At 33.2% G+C, this 25,241-nt stretch overlaps 1 protein-coding gene across 1 annotated transcript in view; it reads left to right on the forward strand.

Annotated features, from left to right (window-relative positions):
* The window catches only part of LOC145663697 (uncharacterized), a 66,920-nt gene that overhangs the window by 7,985 nt on the left and 33,694 nt on the right, over nucleotides 1-25,241 (forward strand). Inside the window, exons 2-3 of the mRNA XM_081729791.1 lie at nucleotides 10,922-10,976; nucleotides 15,690-15,748. Of these exons, the coding sequence (XP_081585917.1) occupies nucleotides 10,922-10,976; nucleotides 15,690-15,748 (114 nt within the window). The remainder of the gene's footprint in view (nucleotides 1-10,921; nucleotides 10,977-15,689; nucleotides 15,749-25,241) is intronic.

The following is a 25,241-nucleotide window of genomic DNA, read 5'->3' on the forward strand; positions in this document are numbered from 1 at the left end:
CTCAGTACTGTTATAAATGCTTGTGTAATTTCTTTCCCAGTTTTATTTTTCACAGGAATAGCCCAAGCATATTTAGAGAATGTATCTATCACAGTTAATAAATATTTGAAATTTCGATTAATTTTTGCTAGACCTTTCAATTTTCCACTATTCATTTCAACTAAATCAGCTTGCCATAAATCATGAATACCTTTCGTTATAACGGGTATTCGAGGATAGTTTCGTCTTGCACTTTTATGTAGTTCTGCAACTATTTGTTCTCGAACTGATTGTGACATATTTTTTGTTTATCAATACTAATATATCCAAAAAAAGTTATCATATTTACAATATACAAATCTTGCATGTCAAATCTTTATTATGATACCCCCAAGGAACAGTATGTATATTACAATTTAAAATTTTTCTCTTGTCATCATACGGATCTAGCGCTAATTTTGTTACTTGATTTGTTGTTAAATTGTGGTATTTGCTTTTAATTTCAAATTGTGTTTTATGAATCGTTTCGTTTTGAAATAGACATGATTTATAATCATTAAACGTAATTTGTTCTTTAACTACATTTTTTTGATCCCTTTACATTTTTTCAATTCCTTATTTTCATCAGTTTTTATTGCATAATTTTTTTCTCGTAAACCAACATATTCAATGATAGGAACTCCACTTATCTCATCTTTTATTTTACCCAAAACGTGTTTATTTTTTGTGTTATATAAAGCATGATTTTCTGCATAATTAGAAGTATCAAAATAATCGTTCATGTCTTTTATATCTTTATAAATATCGTCGGTTTTAATGTAGTAAATGAAAGAGTCAGTATCCATATAAGTAATGCTAATCTTATCTCCATATCGAGGTTTCATTATATTGTAATGGAATTCATACATTGCTAATTTTGATAGTTCCAAAACTGTAGCTCCTACATAGATCGGTTTATTTAAAGTTACAGATTTTTTAACATATGGAATAATGCAAGATTATCTCCTAATTTTACCCAATTTTGAAACTGAACTTGCGCTACTATTTTTTTACTTTTTTCCATTGTTAATTAATTTTATATCAATTCGTTTCCGTACATTCTCCATTGTCTTTCCGTATACATAATTATTTAATAACTTATAGAAATCTTTTTCAAATTCAATTGTGGCATTTACACGACGTTGAGTATTTTCTTGTATATATGATGCAAGCCATTTAGATTGACGAAACCATAATATTTTATGTACTTTTACCAATATTAAACCTTGTTTTAGATAAAATTGTAATACTCTATAATGCAAGATATAATTCGATTTCGATTTAAGTGTTAATAGCAATTTTGAGTATTTACCATTTGGTGGAACTTCATTAGTGGGAGCACACGGAAAATCAGAATGATATTCGTGTAAATAATTTGGATACTCTAAGTCCACTTCTAGAAAAAAAACCATTCACTATCCGTGGGCCAATTGATAACTTTATTCTTGTCTTGCCAATTGTCAATTTTATCCTCCCACCGAAAACCACCATATTGTGAATAGTCAATCATTGATAGTCCGTACAGATTGTTCATGTCAATATAGAGTAAATAAGATTTTTCTTTTTCCGCATCAAAATCATGTACGTAGGGATTATTAGCTTTGGCATACCTTAATACAGCTTGTGTAATACCTCCGCGAATCGATTTTTCTACAAACATATACATATTGATATCTGATAAAAGTTCAAGTTCAATTTTTGTTTTATATAACATGGCTTGCCATGCCAAACCAGGTGTAGTAAAACAATTAATTGGGTCAATACAAAAAGCATTTAAACACGTCTTTCGAAAATTCTCCAACACATCTTCTGTGAGAAGTATATCACATTTTAAATATAAATCATGGTAGTTCCCTAAATTTTGACATTTAAACACACGCCAAATCAGTTTTGCATATTGATAATCAGTCTCGGAAATTTGTGTTCCATTCAATTTGCTATTAAATTCCTCTCTTTCAGGAAATTCAGTTTCTTTAAATGTATCTAAATTTGTTATGTAATCATAATAATAAATTCCCTTACGGAGAATTAAAGGGAACTTATCATCAGAAAAATATTGCTTTGTATAGAGGAATTGCTCAGGTTTTAATTTTGACACCAAATTTTCGAGACTGTACTTAAAAAATTTAAATAATCTACAAAACGTAACTCGATAGGTCTACAATTAAAATTAAAGTGCTTAGAGAATGTGATGTATTTCTCAATGCTTTCAGCAATTACAGAAATATTGCCAGGTGTGCAACCTAATTCTTTCACAAATAAATGTGCATCATAGGCAGACAAATTATGGAAAAATACAGGGATAAAATTACTTTGACGTTTAATTTGCAAATTGCAATTATTGCACACCGTGGCAATATATTCACCAGGTAAATGGTTATGATGTTTAACTTTTCTATTGTTACTCATATATTTACTATCGCAAACAGAGCATTCAGTGGATAGATTAAACTCCTGTAACTGAGAACTATTTAATGGTATGAATGGTTTTTGTTGATTTAATATGTTTATGTTTTTTAAATTCATTCTCCATAGCAGACATAAACTTCATCGATACATTTTCTCCTCGATAAATAACTAGATCTGATTTCATATATTTGTTACTCCAACACACAATATAACCAAAACTGCATGGTATATGTTGCTGAATTTGTATTGTATGAGATTCACTTTGTTTATTTATAGGTTTTAATAAACTTTCGAAATTTGCAACTATTATCACATCATTCTGTAATAACAATTTCGAAATTTTAAAACATCTCCTTGTTTCGGCATGTTAATTTTGGTTGGAGTATGTTCTTTACATAATTTCTGATGTTCATCTAATTTTGATTTGTTATAAAAAGATACTAAACATCGTCTACAAATAAATGTTTGATGAGTACCTAACTGATGTCTAACTAAACCATTTAAATTTGTAATTAAACAATAATGAGAGTTTAAATATATGTTTAAATAAATCTATATGTTTTGTTTCATTATCATAATTAATGCCATATATATTAATAGAAATTTGTTCCTTAGTAAATACGGAATTATACATATGTTCAAATTTGTTTATGTGTTCTACTTCAACAGGGAATTTTATATTCGTTTTCTCAAATAACGGTAATAAAGTATTAATATATTGTATGTAATTATTTACACGATGTGGATGTTCTTTTACTGGATACAATGAAGCTATAATGCAGTACATAAACATCTATTATCGTTATTTTGAATATTTAGAACACAATTCCTTTTAGATAAAATCCATTGAGGCAATTTTATAAAAGATAAAGCTGACAGGGGATCATATTTACTGATTTTAATTTCTAAGTGATGGTTTGGTTCAGAACATAAAGATCACCCTGATTTCTTAATTGCTCTGTTTTCTTGTTCAACTAAAATTTTATGAAATAGTTTTCCAATTATAGAATTCACATCTGTACTCGGTAAAATAATTTCGTTACCACTATTTACAAAGAATCTAAATATTTCTAAATCTACTGGTTTTACAAAAGTTTTAGCCAAAGAAAAATTTACTTTAAAAGATGTATTAGTTTGTCCCTGTTTTAATATAACTAAACAGTCTTTTCTTTTATTATTTAAAAAACATCCACTATCCTCATTTAAAACAGTATCACATTTTAAAATGATTTTTTTCAAATTATTATTAAATAGAATATCAGTTGGTGAATTGATAGTATTTGGTTTAACCTTTTTTGTTGCCATTTTTTAAAAAATAACTCAATGTTACTATAATAATTCTGAAGTGAGTTTTTATAATATATTATTGTTATAAAATGTCTTACCTAAAAACAAAACCACACTAATAATATAAACATACACAAAAAAAATCTGAACTTTACACCTGAAACACTAACAAGGAACTGATGAAAAAGAACTTCTCGTTTTTTTGTTTTTTTTTAAAAATAACTCAATGTTACTATAATAATTCTGAAGTGAGTTTTTATAATATGATATTATTGTTATAAGATGTCTTACCTAAAAACAAAACCACACTAATAAAACCACACAAAAAAGTCAGAACTTTACACTTGAAACACCAAGAAGGAACTGATTACAAAAAAACATCTCGATCAGTCTTTTATACCTGTGTGAATGCATTGTGTTATATTGCGCAATATTGATGAGTCACGGTCGGGGATTCCCCCCTTTTTTTAATCCTATCGTTGAATGACAAGTTATACCGCGAGCGATCAACATATACCTTTGTGATTGATTGCATTACGTAATATTACGCAATAGAGATGATATCAAATCACGTTCAGGGATTCCTTTTTTTAAATCCTATCGTTGAATGACAAGTTATACTATTAAATCCGTATTGTTTGTTAAAGGGAAAATTTGGTCAATGTTTTTTAAAATCCGGATGAATGACGTAATGAGAATTATCCACATATGGCGGAAATTATTATGTAATTGATAACAAAACACGGAAGTTCGCATTCCTTTGTAATCTTTAAATAATCTCTGCTATGTTCAAATATAGGTTAGAATAAGTTCACTCCTTAAAAGACTCTTTGCTATAGGGTTCGAATGTATGTTATGTTCAAATAGGGGTTGAAAAATGAGAACGAGTACACCCCCGTAGTCTTATGTCTGCTATGTGTTATGTGCTATGTTCAAATAGAGGTTGAAATATGAGCCATACTCTTTTACTAACCCTGCTGTGTTTATAGTTAAAAATAAGGGTTGTAAAAAATGGTCATAAAAGAGAACGAGTTCACCCCTGTTATGTTTCATATTCTCTGCTATGTTCGTTATGTTAAAATAGGGGATGAAAACGAGTTCACTATGTTTCGTAGTCTCTGTCTGATGCGCTGTGTTCAATTAAGGGTTGAATCTGTTATATTACGTAGTCTGATGTTCTGCTATGTGTTTATAGGGGTTGGAACGAGTACACCCCCTATAAGGATTGGAAAATATACAATACTCTTTTACTAGTTCTGCTATGTTAAAATAAGGGTTGGAAAAAAGGGGGGAATGAGTTCACCCTTGCTTTGCTATGTGTTCGTAGGGGTAGGAAAAGGGAACGAATCTAAATCTATGCTATGTTCAGTTAGGGGTGGAAAAAGTGATCGAGTACACCCCCTAAAATGGACTATGTTTAATCTTCGCTATATTTCTGTTATGGTAAAATAAGGGTTGAAAAATGAGCCATACTCTTTTATTAGCTGTGCTATGTTCTGCTGTGTGTTCAAATAGGGGTTGAAAAATATGCTCATAAAAGAGAATGAACACACCCCTTCTATGTTTCATATTCTTATCTGTTATCTGATGTTCTGCTATGTGTTCGTAGGGGTTGGAAAATATGCTCATAAAAGGGAACGAGTTCACCCCTTAAAATATGCTCATAAAAGAGAACAAATTCACCCCTAAAATGGAGGTCGTAAAAGACCGTGGGTTCACGGTGTAAGGTGCTCAATTTCCCAGGGGCTCCTGAGTTGTTCTAGTTCACCCTTGCCATGTTTCGTAGTCTTAAGTATTATCTTCTATGTGTTCGTAAGGGTTGGAAAATATGCTCATAAAAGAGAACGAGTTCACCCTTAAAAATATGCTCATAAAAGAGAACGAGTACACCCCCTAAAAGTGCTCATAAAAGGGAACAAATTCACCCCTAAAACGGAGGTCGTAAAAGACCGTGGGTTCACGGTGTAAGGTGCTCAATTTCCCAGGGGCTCCTGAGTTGGCCAATGCTGGCCTAGGTTGTTCCAGATCGATCCATTTTCTACTACTCTACGGACATACAGCCTGGGCATCTGCGCCCCTAAAATTCTATCAAAAACTTGCTATACTAGAACGCCATGCTATACGCCTAGCATACCGCATCCAACACGTTTACCTTATGGGATGATCGATTTTTCGCCATTATTAATGCACCTGGAACAACTTCGTATACGTTACATCAGCAAACGTTTGGCACAACCACATCCTATGATACTTGATATACTCCGCTACGACCGTGACAACGATACTCCACCAACTTTCGTTGACACCCCTCTCCAACACTTCATGACATTATGTCATTTACAGTTATATGGTGACATGTTGGACCCCGAAATCTATACAATCTACCGACCGCATGAACTTTCATCTCAAATATATCCATCATATGCGCAGTAATACCTATTAACAAGGGCCTCCTCCGTCTTCACCAATTCCTGAATCGCCAAAGGAACAGAAGATAACTTCATTCGTCTAAACTAACATAACCTTGTGATGTGACGTCCAAAGCACTGCATTTTATCTATTCATTACATTTGTTCATTTTCTTTACTGCGGCCCGCAACTTTCTTTTCCTTTCATCATTTGTGTTTATGTAATAACTAGCAATGTTCACTTCCAGCCATTAACCTATTCCTGCTTGTGTTATTTATTTATTTATTTTTTCTCATTTCATTTTTGCTGTTGGAATCATTTCAATCCATGTATGTTTAATATTAATGTGATGAATAAGGAAATAATAAACCTGATAACCCTTAGACCACCTACATTTCCATAGATACAATATATAGATCTACATTGCAGCACTTACCCGAAGTAAGGACACAACCCTTTAAACGGGACGACGAATTTAAAAAATGGTGTTGAATTGACACACAAGTAACACGCTAAAGTGGTAGTCATTTTGTGTTGTTTCAACACCTCAGTTTTTCCTGTGTAATATCTTCTTGCAAACCACTTTGGAATATCTTCAGCAATGAGGATTTCGTGTCTTTACGGAGTGACACATCATAAAAAGAGACGGTAATCTAGATGCTAAGTGATATGTTAGGTATTCTTTTAAAGACTCTTCAATGCCTTTCTAAAGGGACTCTAAAACCGACAGTGAATTTCATCGGTGGCTTTTTAGTCACCTTAGCACATCCCTAGCGCACGCCTTGCAGAGTTTTGAATCTTGTAGTTTTATAAAGAGCAGGTATGACTTCCTCTGTGAGCTTTTAAGGTGCTCTCTCTACATTGGATAGTTTTTCAAATACAGGCCTCTGGAATTCACTTTCCCATGGATGTATCTTCGAAACTAATGGCATGCGACGAAAGTTAAAGAAAACTTTTTTGTTCTTTTGATGTCCTCTACACGGTAGTTGAGAGTTTAAACACTTATTTTGTAACACCCGATATTATACATATCCTTCCTGTTTTTGAGTTTTTTGTTTGTTTGTTTGTTTGTTTGTTCTGTCGAAATTTCACAGAAGTGACTCTGGCCCCTTTTTACAATAAGAATGTAGTTGAAAATCCAATCTTAATATTTGACTCGATAAATTAAAACACATTACATTTTCTGCGCATTACTTTTGATAAATTAAAATAGTCCAAAGTTTCCATAATAACAATGTAATTTCATGGCGAAGAGACGTAATTTAATTGACAAAGTTCTGTTTAAATATAAGAAACTAACTACATTTAATTTTGTGAAATGTACTATTTTGACCTATATAGCTCTAACAACAAGTCTGTTTTCAAGAGCTCAGATTTGCTAAAATGATGTAATTAAATAGGCTTTGAACATTGAATAAATAAGAAATTTTAACATAAAAGTTACATTTAAGTAAAGGTACCTCCAAAATCTATACTTACTTACCAAAAATTCTAAAAATATTAATTAACCATGGGTTGACGTACTGATCACAAACGGGATAGAAATAACAGAACACCACCTCTTACGTTGCAAACCACACGAAACACTCCACTATTATGTTAATATATCTGTATTAAAGTCGACCAGACCGTTCGATGGGAGCGGCTGTTCGGCACCAATATTCTCGGTACCATGTGAGCACGTACTTCGCTCTCCTAAGTTGCCCTTCTACATGTTCTCATACCTCTAAGTATATTAATATATACACCGTTTTAAAGCTAAAGAAGCGCTCTACAAATTTTCTTTGAATCGTTTGTACAAACTATCGAATCCACTAAACTTAAAATATAAAAAACGAAAAAAGTAATCATAAAAATGTAAACTTTTACACATTTCTACGAATATCTCTTAAAGTATTAGACGTAGCGAAAATTGTTAAGAATAACTTGTTTTAGATCATGGTTCATGGAAAAATACTGTAAAAAATGTTTGAAGATCGGATTAATAATAACGGAGATATGGGCGATAATCGAAAAGCTTGCAAATTGGTTGTTAAAGGGGGCTGAAGGGGGAGGGGGTCTTTTGGAAAATGCACCTCTATTTGGGTCCTAGCAACTGGCAAATATTCAGCTTGTCTCGAATTTTCCCCGACAATCATGGATTTTTTCCCTTTCATTTCCTGGGCTATTAGCGAACTTATTTGAGTAGGAGCCAACCATAAATTATGTATTCTATGTTTACAACAGCACGGTTACTAGGACCAAAATCATTACAAGTCCTAAACAGGACGGCCACAAAGTCCCGTTACCCCTAGTACCATGAACCACTAAATGTACGTAAATAACCACACGGAAAGAAGTGAACAACATAAACAACAATGATTTCGAGAAATTTTATTGGGATACGAAACATTAAGATTCCAAAATACCAGTCTGTTGACATCATTCTCATGACAAAGGAGTGCTGCACGTGCATCCATTGTTCGATCCATGTCTGCGTCAGATAAGATTCCAAAGGACCAGTCTTTCGACCGTCACTCTCATGACAAGGGAGTGCCGCGCATGCCTTCAGTCTTCGATCCATGTCTGCGTCCGATAGTTCTTGCAAGGGGATAGGTCGATTTGGGAGCTTGTTTCATGTACTCGCAGATCACGTACACGTCGACTATTGTGGTGATTTCTCCACGGACGCCGCTAAGAAACGACCTGTTTCTGTTTGCATGGGCGGTCTTCCACTTCTTTCCTTATCCTTCCCACTCCCTATGGCTAATAGTTTCTATTCCCATCGTTTGTTTCGCGGAAGAATCTCGTTGAAACCTTGTCCGAAAGTCTACACACACAACTGTCATTGCTTTACCTGTGTGGTTTCTCTCATGCACGAACAATTTGCAATAACACGTTCTTCAATATTGTAATTGGGTGCATCAGCCATCGTTCACACAATCTGAAACAAAGGAAAACTTTACATTTGTATTTATAATGGTTTAACGGAAAACTTACATTAATATTTATCAAGGGGTAACGGAAAACTTACATTAGCATTTATGAAGGGGGTAACTGGACTTTGTGGCCACCTTGTACAACGGTCAAAATAAATGAGAGCATATGAACGAGTACTATATTAGATACTACTTTCTACCAGCGGAATATTTCTCCACAGTGTGTAAAAAAAATGAATTTTAGAAACAAACGGATTATGGGACTATGTAAAAATCGAATACAACACATATATTGAGTAATTATTAGTATCATAAATATACGTTTATACATCATCCATTACAAAAAATGCCGAAATTACTTTGGAACGCTGGTATGGTTATTCTGTCATACGTGTCATTCCATATCATTCTGGCACTATATGTAGTATTATTAAAGAGTGGCAATGTGACATGTCGCCGACCAACAATGTACAATTTTATCTTCTTCCACTATATATAGCATTATCTATGATTGTGGTAAGTTGCATTTCATTGTCAACTTTCTCACATTATCAAAAACAATTTTAAAAATAGTAAATTTTGTATTATATTTTAGTATGTCAGGCTGTCACTTGACGCCATATAGCGTCATTCATACATATTGCTGTGTATAATTCACATTGTAGACATTCTCTCTAAAGTAGTACGCAGGTATAGAGCTTTTATACTCTGGTGGCACACAGTGTTGGCCTGGTCATTTTCTGTAGTGTGCATTTTTGAATACCTAGTGCGAAATTCAGTTGAACTGTAGGAACAACAATTATGATACTGGTGCTGTATATGCTCACTTTCTGATGTTAGTTTTCCAGCGTAGCGTTTGGTATACTAATAGGTTAGAAAATTAGTTTAGTTAGTGTTAAAAGAGTGTTAGATAAATAAATCAATCAAATACATAAAATATATAACAAATTAATATGACACTACTAGTAAACAATAGATGCTCGTGAAACTATTTGGCGTGAAGTGACATATCATACTTCAAAGACTGTATCATGTGCAACTGATGCCAAATGGCGTCATTTTTCTGCATTTTTTTTTCATTTGACAAACAAGCCTCCAAAATCAGATATGCACTTCGCATTATGACGGGTAATGCAAAATAAAGGATAAATGTTTCAAAAGTGTAAGTGGCACATTGTGTTGGGATTCTGGAATCAGGGTGACAGCGAAAGAGTCTAAATGTCGTGTTTCATATTTTCGTAGAATCTGTCTTTTGTTGAGGTCCCAAATCTTAATACTTGCTCTTCCAGGAAAAGCTCACACATACAGTACTACAAACCAACTTAACTCATTGTAAGACACCCAAGCCAATTTCATCTACTGATATGTCATTATTAATAATGGAGAAATTATTGTAATGAAATGAAAACTGTTTATAAAGGTTCTATTCTTGTACTCAAAGTAAATAAATTGGATGTAATGGCGAAGAATCAAGTCACTCATTCTAAAACCATAACTTTATGCTATGACAACCCTCGTTCGTAGCATACATTATAAAGATACGCGAAACATTTCTTCTTCAGCATAAAGTAATATTGACAATTAACAAAATCGCTCAATACTTACTTTCTCACTGAACGAAAATAACGGTGACGGGTGTTTTAAGATACCATTAATCTAATAATCGTTTTACACAGTGTGACGTCGAAAATTGTTAACACATTTGCTATACAAATGAGTGTAATGTATAAAAAAAGAGACATGCATGTATATAATTGAATAGTTGAGATCATTAAGATAAGTCCATAGTTGTATAATTTCATTCTAATATACTGTATATCGTATATTAAAATATAATTCAGTTTTCATTTCTGATTTTTTTTAAATTTCTTCTTTTGCAGATAATTATTTTATTGTCCTATCAATATGATTCATTCCAGTATGTTCCTAAAATAGGTAAGATTATCTATATTTTATTTAAATTAATTAAGTACCTTACTCCGCCACACGATTGAATAACCACTTAATTGGGTAAAGAATAAGAGAAGTTTAGCAGTTAGCTCTTCATAAGTAAAATATCACACTATGACGCCATCATCACCATAATTTTTTCTCAATACTTTACACACAAATTTCACTTCATAATTAATTATATTCATATTGTCAGTACAAAAATAATTTTATTGTTAGTTTTAGTGTTAATTTAGTGACTATCAAAGTATCCTATTTCTGTGTATATCCATTCCAGCCAGCATATGAGTATTTATTAGTCATCTGAGTCAAACATTACTAGAAGTTATTCTACCATCTCTTTCTCAATCTATCCAAAGTATGTTTCCTCTTACAATTTTTAACATGCATTTTGTCCAAAATTAGTAGTAACTCTGCAGAATTATATCAAAAACCTCAGGCAGGAGTCTTCTTAAAGTTGTAAGTAATAATTTTGTCCCTTCTAACATATTTTCTTTGTGAGTAATGTTCATTGTAAAACATTTATTTTATATTTCACTTAATTTTTCTTTAATTTATGTTGCCAGTAAATAATTTGTTTTGTGGTCTTCTGTGTATGATAAGAAGCTGTGAATTATGTATTCAAAAGTACAAAATAATGATGTTATTTGGATCCCTATGCATTTATTTCAGAGGACTTCGGGATTCCCCACAACAACATAGCGATTCTCAATAACCTGGCAAGGAATCCCTATGTTCCTTTCTGGAATCCCTCGCACACATACATTTTTAATCGAACAGATATGACTTTTAGTGTCATGTTTTAACCGTACTTCGTACATTGCGTGTTTTTTTAATTACAGCCATCAGAAGTTCATTTTTCCAGGCTTTCGGCACCTTATATTTCAACTATCTCTCACTGACTAAAGTCTCACAGGACATTTTTGCTGGTTTCTTTGTCGGAAATCAACTCCCGAAGTTTGTTCAAATAGTTTCTACCATCCTGTACATATATATATATATATATATATATATATATATATATATATATATATATATATATATATATATATATATATATATATATATATATATGCAGAGTGGACAATTGATTTGGAACACCCGAGATAATGGAGAAACCAGAAGAGAGAGGAAAGCGAAACTTTGCATGAGGCAACTATAAGGAGAGGGACATCTTTTTGCGTATTAAACAACACTACATAGTGAACAGTGTTGCCATTTCGGTATAAAGTTATATGTTTTCAAATGGCACTACGTCAGATTATTACATATTTCAAATCAGTTTATTAAACAAAAACTTAAAATACCACATCTATTTTCCAGTGTTGTGAACTAAGGATGTTATATTATCACAAACATCCAAAGTTTGGAAACCTCTATCACACATACAGCACAACGGATATGGACAAGACAATGCGCATCGGAAGTGCCTTAACGTTGAATACTATTGTCATGGTATCACTTGTTTTAAATGAATAGCAACGAAGTTACAAGGGCTTGAAAATTTGAATTTTTTCGAAGGGATTTATTTAAAACAAATCCTTAAATATGTATTATTTCTAGTTACTTGTGTGGTTTACAATGGATGTTGTAAATTATTTTGCCGTTTACAGCACCTCGATATCTCAAACCGTACCGTAGATTTGATAAACATTGCTGAAGTTTACAACACTGCTTAGAACATGTGATTGCGAGGACATGTTGTAATTACACTTATTAAAAGTTATTCCTGCAGTACTATAAAAGAGAAGGAAAACAACAGTCAGTTTAAATAGTTTCCAGAAATACCCCATTTTCAACAGTGTTGTGAACTTGAACAGTGTTTATCATATCTTCGGAACAGTTTAAAATATCGAAGTGCTGTAAACGAAAAAATGATTTGTTTGCTAATTACAAGCCACATAAATAATTAAATATGATACTTGCCTAAGAGTTTTTGATATAAAGCCCTTCAAAAATGTTCAAATTTTCTAGTGTTTGTAACTTAGTTCCTATTCATTCAAACCAAGTCATACCATGATCATAGTATCCAAAGCTCTGGTACTTGCGATGTGCATTGTCTTGACCATCTCTATTGTGCTGTATTTGCGACAGAAGCTTCCAAACTTTGGGTGATTGTGATATTATAACATCCTTGGTGTGCACCACTGGAAAATAGGTGTGATATTTTAAGCTTTCATTTAACATGTTGATTTGGAATATGTAATAATCTGACGTAGTGCCATTTGAAAAAAAAAATAACTTTATACTGGGATGGGAACACTGTTCACAGGGTGTTATTATTTAATACGTAAAACGATGTCCCTCTCCTTATAGTTGCTTCATGCAAAGTATCTTTCTTTGCTCTCTCTCTTTTGGTTTCTGCTTTATTACGGATGTTCCAGATAAATTCACTACACAAAATCTGTCGATGGAGGAATTGTGGATTCCTTTTGCACTTCGGAGCGCACTGGGCAAATTTTACCTCCTAGCATTTCCTCTTTCGTTATTTAGTGGATTGAACTCAACTGCAGCACCTACTGCTTAACAAAATTTCAATACGTTGCTGTTACAGCAGTGGCTGTCGAATTACCTTAAAGACAAAATAACAGATCCTTACAACACTGTGCTTTATCACTTTGACATTAAATTAGTTTCACATGAAAGAAGTTTGCTTGAAAATGATTTCACATTTGTATTCGTAGTGAAAAGCTACCTGTGAAGTATAGATGACTTATCTTTTCATTTAACGCTTTCATTTGACTTGAAGATGATGGACTTCACATTGGATCTCTTGAAGGTACTACACAATACGGTAGGGTACGGTCTCATCCCTGCTACGAATATCGAAGTTATTATCACAATAACCCTAACAGTTTTGAAATACCAAGAGTGTACTCAGACTTTTACCTCATCCTGTATTTTTTCGAATTATACTAGCTTCAAGAACGTGATTGGGATGTGTTCTATAGGTTAGATTCAATTGTATTTTTATGGCATACATCCCTGCCAGTTTGCTCATAACGCGCTGAATCAGTTATACAGTTTGTAAGCTCAATGATAGGAAGGTGGAACACAAACTTGAAAAAAAAAACAAAAAAAAATGAAACAATTACCCAAGAAATCATAATCTATTATGTACAGGGTGCTCCATAAGTCTTAGTACAGTGGATTATTTTGAAAACAATCATGATTAAAGCAAATCTGACTAGCGGAGAGAGGGCTTTGGTAAAAGAGCTACCAATTGATGCATGCGTAGTGAATGACGGCCATCTTGAATTCTGGTTATTTTTTCAAGTGGGAAGGTAGGCATGTGGCACATCAATTAACACAGTATTTTGCAGGGGAATGCAGTCCCGCAAGCAAAAATGCGTTATCATGTTCCGTTCCAAATTATGACGCCTTAAAGTTCCACGTACAGGATATGCTCCACATGTTACCCGTCTATTGCAACACACAACCCTAGTCTCTTAATCCAGTCCTCCTGAACCCGTAACAACACAGCGGGGGTGATACTTTCACAGGCGTCCTGAATACGTCCCTGTAGGTGTGCAACATCCCGAATCTTCTCCTGATACACCAGATGTTTTAAGTGTCCCCATTAAAAAATGCAAGAGAGTGAGGTCTGGCGACCGGGCTGGCCACTCCACAGGGCCTCGGCGGCCTATCAATCGGTAGCTCCTTTACTCAAGTCCGCTCGAAGCTAGGCAGAATTGCTTTCTTCATGTTTGCTTCCAAAATAATCCACTGTACTAAGACTTATGGACCACCCTGTATATTATGCAATTTGAAGAAGTTATATGAAAAGTTCTCTTACGTTGAAGAGTACCTGTGTGATAAAAGAATGTTACTCAAAGTGAATCAATCCCTTAAGCTCAGATACTGGCAATTTATTTGCAGATATTATCTCGTAAGCTAACAAAGCATGGAGTTGAGAGACATCTTCAATCATGACGACATTTTTTAGACAGTCAGTTTCGGAGATATTGTTTTACAGATCGGCCTAACAAAACAACCACAGTCAGGATTGTATCTTGTGAGGGTTTGTTACTGTTATCGGAAATGACCATAAACATAGGCATACGCTGCCCTATTCTGTTAACAGAGGTAGCAAACGGAAGAGAAAAAGATTATTTAACATGAAGTTATATTCCCAGTGATATGATAAGTGCTGAAAGATAAAGGATGGAGGGAAAATCAGACTGTAATCGACGGAATACATGTGAACTTTAAAAAGTTCCATCAAGAAAACTTTAGAACATGAAAGCCTATTCATTTCTAGCAATCATCTGCCAGTGAAGGTAAAATATAATTCTCTCTCTTTAAGTTTAACGTCCCACGGGTATGCCGGTTAGTCTAAAGGAAACGGTGATAATGGGAAATGAGTGAAATGAAGAAAGTGGGAGGAAACGGGAGAACCCCAAGAAAACCCACGAGCACGGTGTTTGTCCACCACAAAGTCCACACGGCGCGAGCTGGGATCGAACTAGGGACCCCAAGCACCGGAGGTAAACGCTCTACCACTGAACCACCGCGCCCCCTAAAATATAATTGTAATGATGATTGTTTAAATTGTAGTACACTCAACAGCTACTTTTGATGGGTTTTTTTAAAGACAAAGAGTGGAATATTTTATAACTTAAATTTAAGTATTATTGTTATTAAGCATTCGGTGTATATGATACAATAAAATAATATATGAATGTATATTTTTTGCAGGCCCCATTTTGGTTTTGCAGTTCATATCCAGTACGTTGCTGCTTTATGGAACAGTATACGTAAGATTCAATTCATATATTATCTATTACTGTAGTGCAAAGTATTTAGTTATTATTAATTGTCTAGACATTATCAAATGTGAACATAGGCGCCGAGTTTGGGAGGTAGGGCCCTTTTCGCCCCTCAATATTTAAAGGTGGGGTCATCCCCCCAATATAATAGAGTTGAGGGAGAATTAACAAACAGGAGCAAGAATTTCTGTCGTAAATTTCGTCTTGCCTTTAATCCAATATTAGGAACAGCCTTCTTATTCGATAGAAAGCGCTGTTTTCAAAACGGTGTTTAATATAGCACTGAAGCTTCAACCAACACTATGGCAACACTGATATAACAAGTGAAGATCAGTGTGGTGCTGCGAAGTTCCCAGAATTTGAACTTGAATTTGTTTTAATGCTTTTAGACAAATTTGGCTTCGCTCATGAATTTGGAAGAGGAGCGGATACAGCGGACCGAGATTAGGGGGAAGGGGTCCTTTATAAACCAGTTGATAGAAAACAGCTGAATATGATTATATATTTATTTATTGTTTGCCCTCCCCCCAATATTTTCTTCAAGTCGGCGCCTATGGATGTGAAATATGTTGAAATCCTAGAAAATTAAATTGCTGAAATGATTAGATATCGATTTTAAATATTCCATTTACAATTTGACACTACCATCCAACTACCACATTCACCTGTTGTTCATTCTTCTGCAAAAATATCCAGGTAACAGTAAAATAATTACCGGACATTTTTTAATTAAGGCAACAGACATCAGCAATGCTCAACCTAAGCTCGTCCAAATCTGAAATCTTAGTGGTATAGTTTCCGCCTAACACTAAAGAGATTAGAGCTATAATTTTACTTTATTGTAACGAGTACTGTCCAGAATGTTTTCCAATTTCTTCTAACTATGATTTACATTCTAGCTGTCATATTATGGTATTCTTATTTCGGAGAGTGTAACGTCAATTCATGATAATTTCTGTAAATTTTCGAACATTTTTACTGAACTCTTATTAAATTTACGTATTTTAGCAATAAATAAAAGAAAAACTCAATGAAATTCAAAGCTAAGAAGCTTAATTTTCCTGTTTGTTTTAGTCAGTTTATTAGATTCGAACTTCCGAAACTTGTGGTTCTTTATAATATTTATAGATTTGACGACACTAGCGAATCCAGAAGGGTCCTTAGAAGTTGCCAAATAGCCTTCTGAACGATAAACGAGGATCGAGAACCAAAGTTTACAAAAGAACAATTTATAGTAGTACAATATTTTTCATATATAATCAATAATTATATTGTTTTTTGATACCATTTCTATATTATGTATTATATTAACTATTGGACATCCACAATATTTTTTAACTCTGGATTCCCAACAGAGCTACCAGGGCCGCTTTTCCGCTTAGGCACATGCCTAGGGCGCAAAAAATTGGAGGGCTAAAAAAGAGAAAAATAAAATACGCTGGTGCACAAAACGTCATTTCCGGTCCGGTTGAGCTACTTGGTTATAAACAAACTAGATGTCGGCTGCTAATGTAAATGTGATACCTATAAGTTTACTTTTGTTAATTGAAAATAAATAACAATACCTAAGAACAGTGTCTGGGGATACCTGGGGGATGAAAACAAACTATTAACTGTACTAATATTTAAAACATACGTACTTTCTGCTATTATCAGGCAAAAGCCGAGTCTGTGAAAATCATTCCTTGTGCATTTTTAATTATAATATTTTACAAGAGACATGATGCTCCGTCCATTTTAAAACTACTAGCTTGTCATTCATGTGATAAACTGAACGTCAACATAATTAAAGAATAAAAAAGAAAAGAAAACAAAATTATAATATACTATCAAACCATGCCACTATTCTATTCTTACGACTGCCGGTTGCTAGTCCGAGACACGGTGGGTCCATAGGTGGTGGATAATAGGAAGACTCTCCAAAGTGTAAAAACAAATAAACCCAAAAAGTGAGAGAATTAATGAAAAATTCCTCCTGGACCAAAACTGGCAAGGTAATAACTGAAGGAGAGAGTGCTCCGGAAATAGCGTAGGGGAAGGGCGTAAGAATTTAAAGTGCCTAGGGCGCCGGGGAGGTTAAAAACCGGCCTGAGAGGTACAAGTGTACCCCAACACAAATTTTTGGAATTAGAAACACCCGAAATATTGCTATGTTAGTTTATGTTGGGTTGTGTTTTTATAAGTTATGTTTGATTTGTTAGTGTAGATTAAGTTTATGTAGGTTAGGTTAGCCAAAGTGAAATTTGTTTATACGCTATAGTACTGTGTTAATTTCATAGTATTTTTGTAGCAGGAAAGGTTGCAATATTGGAACACGAATGCAATATTGCAAAGATATATTGCAATAGGTTCTAATGTTACCTGTTCTTTATTCTATATTTCCTTGAAATAAAATCAAACAATAAAATACTTCAAACCAATATTTTAACATAGACACCGTAGGTTTACGCAGTATACAAAGGTGAATAATTTCTACAATATGATTAGCGTATAACGAGAAAATTATCCTAAGTTAGATGTATATGAAGCAAAGATTTAATTAAATAGAACAAAACACTATGCGTCAATGTAAAAACTGATGCGTAATTTTCGAGAAAATTGAAAAAATGAACTATTTGGTAAACCTAAAAATTGATGTGATGGGTTCTACTCCACTTACTAAGGTGAGACTGATACTGAATAAACTCTCATGGAGCTCTTCTTTACGACGCTAATAAGGCAACAATATGGTCAGTGGCGTATTTAGGATTTTGTTTCGGGAGGGGCTATGCGCAACACGTGAATAAGCTTATATTTTTCCTTTACTGTGCCGATAAATTTTAATGAAATTGTGCATATAACAAATTAATTTCGGGGGGCTTGAGCCCGATAGCCACCCCCTAAATACGCCACTGAGTATGCTTATTGAAATGTATCCTAAAATTATGATTAACTCATAAACTTGTTTGAAACTGTTAAACAAATTTTCTATCTAACTAACAAATTTTCTATCAAATCATTTCTTCGAAAATAAGACTTTCATAAGTTAACTTGATTTTGTAACCGAAGTCCGTAAACTTGATTTTCTATTCCTTGAGAAACAACCGATAATTGATGTAAGGTTCAGGTGAAAGGAAATGAAAATAAAATCTTTGAGTTTTACGTCCGACGATTATGCCGTATAGGCTAAAGGAGAGGGTGATGAGGACACATAAATGATATGGTGGAATGAAGAAAGTGGGAGCAAACGGAAGAACCCCGTGGAATCTCACGCACTCGGTGATTGTCCGCCACAAAGTTCACTTCAGCGCGAGCTGGGATGGAGTCAGGACCCCATACATCAGAGGTGAACGCTCTACCACTGAGCCGCCGCGGCCACGGCAAAATAAGATTCAGTATCATTAATTGCAATTACCACATCGTGGGAAAATTAGTTGATGAGTTTGGAGTTATTCTGACGTGGATAGCCATGAGCTGATAGATGAATGTTAAGCAGTGGCGTACATAGAACTTTTTTCAAGAGGGGTTCAGGCACTCAATTTCATATACTTTTAGAACAAACCTGACTTATGTGTATATACATATATCTTAATATAGTATAATATGTTTAATTTTCTTAAACATCTTGGTAAGAGAAAATTTAAGTTCCAAAACTCTGCACTTGATGAGTTGCAGGGCTTGATTAAATAAAATAGGAATTCCAAAGTAAGTTACATTCATTCTTACTCACATTAAGAAAATCCTTCTTCTAGAATCGATGTATTCCTTACACAGCACAAGTTTTAAAAGGATTAACAATTCATAGGAAATCTCAAAAAGTAATGGATTATTTGTCAAATTATGTTCTAAAGAAGCTAAGTCAGTTTAACCTGATAATGTGATATATTCAGCATCGTGAACTTAATAATATTTTTTATCAAAAATAATTCCATAGCTTCAGTAAGATAAAATACATCGAAATAAGTGACAAACATTTTGTATTGAAGCAACAGGATTTGTGGAAGATGATCTGTTTAAATACTGGCTCGGTTCTATCACAAATCCATGACACATTTTGGTGTTTTCTTAGGTTCTGTGAAAAAGAAAGCCTCCAAAGTATTTTAATCAGCCATTTCTTTAGCGCTATAAATAACGTCCACAGGACTGTATGAAAAGAAAGTTCCTTGAAATGAGACATTAAAGACTAGCCAATACACTACATCTAATATAAAATAGTAATAGTGATTGATTGACAGCTCTAAATGTTTTGTGATATGACGAGAAAATGTATAATATGATGTGATTCGAGTATTATTGAAAGATTTGATTAGAGTGCCTTTGATAATGTTTCAGTTTTCAGGACATTTGTGGTCCCAAACCAATATTTGTCAATATTTCAATGAGTTTCTTGAGAATAAATTTCAGAATATTTTGAAAATTTATGCAAGAACAAATGATTCAAAATTACGAATCGAATTAAAAATGTAAAGTCGAGAGCTTAAACTAATTCTAGAATATTTCTCTTATAATTGTTACGAACGTTCTCCGAGCGTGTGACAATATTCAAAATAATAGACTGCTATAGTGAAAACACTTTTTTCGCAAAAAAGTAAGTGTTCTTTATGTATTTCGAAATACTGAGTTCGTAAATGACAATCGAAACATCCTATGACCCATTGTTTTGGCACAAATCGTATACTTTGCCAATATTGATAACACATATTGAGTATTAAAAATATATATGGAACACGAGTCATGCTGAAGTGGAATATAAGTTTAAAACAACAAACCATTGAAATATGCGCACAGTGAACATGGAACAAGGAAGAATTGCCACAAGAGTGGAAAGAATCAATCATTGTTCCAATTCACAAGAAGGGCGACAAAACTGACTGTAATAATTATCGAGGCATTTCTCTTCTGTCAACATCCTATAAAATCCTTTCAAATATTCTGTTAGCAAGATTGACCCCATACGCAGATGAAATTATTGGAGATTATCAGTGCGGATTTAGACGAAATCGATCAACTATCGACCAAATATTTACCATTCGCCAAATACTCGAAAAGAAGTGGGAATACAATACCCCGGTACATCAACTATTTATTGATTTTAGAAAGGCTTACGATTCGGTTAGGAGAGGAACATTATACAACGTTCTTACAGAACTTGGAATACCGAGAAAGCTAATTAGATTAATTAAGATATGTTTAAGTGAATCCCAAAGTAAAGTCCGGGTAGGAAAATTTTTGTCCACGAGCTTCCACGTCGAAAATGGCCTGAAACAAGGAGATGCGTTGTCGCCATTATTATTTAACTTTGTGCTGGAATACGCCATAAGGAAAATCAAAGATAGCAACCAGGGCCTAGAGTTGAACGGCATTCACCAGGTTATGGCATATGCTGATGATGTAAATTTAATAGGGGATGATAGGGGAACAGTAGAAATAAATGCAGAGATCTTATTAAACGCTTGCAGGGACATGGGTTTAGAAGTAAATGCAAAGAAAACTAAATACATGGAAGTGCGTCGGGACCGTAAGACGGCAAATTGTGGAGGCGTTAAAATATTAAATAATGCTTTTGATAAAGTGGATATTTTCAAATATTTAGGATCAATATTAACAGACGAAAATCATATTCACGAAGAAATTAAATGTCGACTAAAAGCAGGGAATTCGTGTTACTATTCGGTACAAAATCTCTTGTCGTCGCGAATTCTGTCGAGGAATTTGAAGCTTAAAATATATAAAACGATAATCATGCCTGTTGTTCTGTATGGTTGTGAAACATGGTCGCTTACTTTGAGGGAAGAACATAGACTGAAAGTATTTGAGAACAGGATCCTGAGAAGAATATTCGGACCCAAGAGGAACGAGAATGGGGAATGGCGGAAGCTTCATAACGAGGAACTACATAGTTTAACGGTTTACCCAACATTGTTAGGGTCGTCAAGTCTAGGAGGCTTAGGTGGGCAGCTCATGTAGCTAGAATGGAAGAAAGTAGAAACGCTTTCAAAGTCTTGACTGGTAGATCCATAGGAAAACGACCATTAGGAAGACCTAGGCGCAGATGGGAGGACAATATTAAGATGGATCTCGCAGAGATAAAAATACAAAGTAGAAACTGGATGCAATTAGCTAAGGATAGAAGTCAGTGGAGAGCTTTTGTGAACGCGGCACTGAACCTCCGGGTTCCATAGGAGTAGGTGTGGGATGGGGATTCTGCGCCACCTCATCATTTCCAATAACAATCTAGTACACCATCAATAATAATAGCGCACTTCTAATAACAATAGCGCATCCCCTACCTCCAAATAACTTCTAAACTACCCCTAATAATTTCTACCGCACTCCCTATTTCCCAAATAACTTCTGTCACATCTCAAATAACTTCTATCTTACTCATAATAACTTCTAATGCATTCTATCACTAAATCTAGTTACAAAAAAAATCACTAAATCTAGTTATAAAAATCACTAAATTTAGTAAAATAAAATTACAAAACACTTTTATGATTTTACCATAAAAGTTAACTAAATTCTACATAATTACATAATACTTACAAATTAGTATATTGATTGTTACAAGTTCGGATATTGATAATGGAATCTTCTGCTAACCTCGTTCTCTATAGGAAACAATGACTTCTTAAACTCTGTCCACTGATCATAATTCAAGCTGAATAGACAGCCGTTAATATAAAAAACTACTTGAACTTCGGTTTGCACATTTTTCACAATTACATTGAAATTATTAGTAAGTATAAATTTCTTTTGAGGATCCATTCTATTCACTCCATTTTTTACTTCTGACAACATATTTTTGATCATTTTTATTATTTTTTGGGTTCACATACAGAACTCAACAGTTGAATAGTTATCTTTTAAACCAGTGTATTTGATTTTTATTCCATCTTTAACGATCTCATCAATCATTTTATCTGTTAAGTGTTTTGTAAATCTAGGTGGAAGAAATACCTTAAACTCTTCACATTCAACTAAAATGCTCTTTCCAAACTTAGTTTTAATCTTTTCCATTTTCACAATCTTATATTCTGTATTTAATTCTAATTCTCTTAATCCAATAACCTGTTTTTGTTCAAGACTTCCAAGTTTATTTAAAAGTTCAATATGACTCGCCATCGTATTTATTATATTAAAACTTTTTAAAAATCAGTTTCTAATAGCCTCGAATTTCGTTAAGTATGTCATTGATTCTGTTAACAATATCTCTTACATTTTCATCTGTTAATTCGCCATTCATGAGCTTAATTACATTAAGCTCATCTTTAAACAGCCGAATTCGATTCACCATATTTTTATAATATTCTTTCTTTGAAGCTATATTAAACCGTGTTGATAGGCCAGTGATAACAGCAGAAGCCAAAGCAAATGCAGTTGTAATAATTGAATACACTGTAACAGGAATAAATACATTGATGAACCCTGTAGAAGCTGATAATAGAATTGATAACGTAATAAGAGTTATATAAACACATTTTATTCTCTTAAACTTTCTTTTGTTTTTCATTAATAACTTCTCAAGATTTAATATAGTATCTTCAATTAACACAATTAAATTCTCACGTGGAATGTTATCTGGAATAGTCATTTTATTAAATAAGTTTTTATGATAATATCATAAAAACACTTACAAACTAAACTAATCTAATAAACATATTATATAATTGATTTATATCTTCTCAATTATTTTTTCTTTCTCAACATCATACTCTAAATTTTTCTTACCAATCATAACAACATAGCAAATTGTTTTATCTGGTACATCGCTTTCAAAATTAACAGTCAGTTTCAAATTAGTTCTATCACTTACAGTTACTGATTTATGCTTGCTTGTGTTAATTACGAACATCGGCCTATTTTCTAAAAATTCCTTAGGATAATAAAACATCTCAGTATTTCCAATTGTAGCTCGCTTATATACCGTATACATTTCATAAACTTTCAAATACTTATGTTTTGCAAAATCTAAGTTTAAAGATTCTAATGGGAAAGATTCATTTCTAGAATTACGAAAATGGATATTCTGAACTTTACAATGATCAAAATAGCTTGAATCTCTTTCTTGATTATCATTTCTATCAGTTTGGAAAAAGGCAATCACAAAATTAGGCATATCAAATTCACTTGAGTTAAATTGTGTGGTTAAATCGAATTCTAAATATTTACCACTAACTGATTTCTGTAAACATTGATACGTGTTAAATGAAATAGGAATTTTACCTTCTTTTAACATATTTGATCTTAACAAGGTGGCATAGTTAGGTTCATAATTAACAATAGGCATTCTTAACTCCATATTTGTAATCTTAATTTTACCTGGATGCGGTTGATCATTCTCATATGTTCCATCCTGCTTTTTTGTTTTCCAAATAGCAAATGCATTATCATCAGAACCACTTCTTTTAAATGTATATTTCAATCCTCCTTTCCACATAATATCTTTAAAATCTGAACAAAATCCTGGCAAAAGTCTTAGCAAAAACACTATTTCTTCATCTGTTCTTGCCCACGTAATTCCTTCCCATCCACATTCATCATAGTGATTTGCCTCTGGTTTTGAAATCGTACATGTGTTTATAGCTGTTGAAGTTAAACCAGGATAATCTATAATATCTAATATCTGTCCATGCTTACTAACTTGAATTTGAGAAAACAAATGTGGGAAGAAATTATTAATAAGTCTAATATTTTGACCAGTAGTATATTCTCCATCACCATCTCTACCTCTAATTTCAAACGTTACATAAATATCAGCATAATAAGGATGTATAAAGCCATCACCCACGTCAATATCAAATTCAATAGACCTGTTTGGCTTATTTAAATTCTCGATTGTTTTTTGATTAGGTTTAAAGGATTGTAATTCATATGATTCTATCTTATCCATATTTATTATAAAAAATATTTATAATCGTTTTATGAATTAAGCCCATAAATTAAACCCATAAAAACTTAAATATAACTTCTCCAAATATCCTTATTCCTATTCAACTGGCTAATAATTTCTGAAAAACTATACCCATCTGTAAACATTTTTAACACTGTAATGCATAAATGTCCACAAATTACCTCGTTAAAATGTTGTATACGGCTGCTATTGTACTCTATATTATGACCAAGATATTTTACGAGTGTTTTTGGTGGATTACCTCCAAATGAATCAAACACATACTTTCTATTTCCTTTTTTCCAATAACAAATCCAATGCGTTCCTATATTTTTAGACGTATCAAAATTAACAATACCATACTCATTCTTCCTTGGTTGTTTAGGCAATTCATCACTCATAAATACACCTCTAAAGTTTCTTATCTTAAGTTTTTTAACAAGTTGTATTAGATCTAAATTACTTAAAGGTTTAATTTCTTCTTTTTCTTTACTGTTTTGGAGTTTACGTTTTTTGAAAGCTTGCCAACTTGTTTTTCTTCCATTGCTAAGTTATGTCGCTTTTGTTCCTCTAATTCCATTTTATTCTTTTTTGCATCATCTACAGTCT

The sequence above is a fragment of the Thermobia domestica genome, chromosome 11, assembly GCF_964235325.1.
Source record: "Thermobia domestica chromosome 11, izTheDome1.hap1.1, whole genome shotgun sequence".
In the NCBI taxonomy this organism is placed as follows: domain Eukaryota; kingdom Metazoa; phylum Arthropoda; class Insecta; order Zygentoma; family Lepismatidae; genus Thermobia; species Thermobia domestica.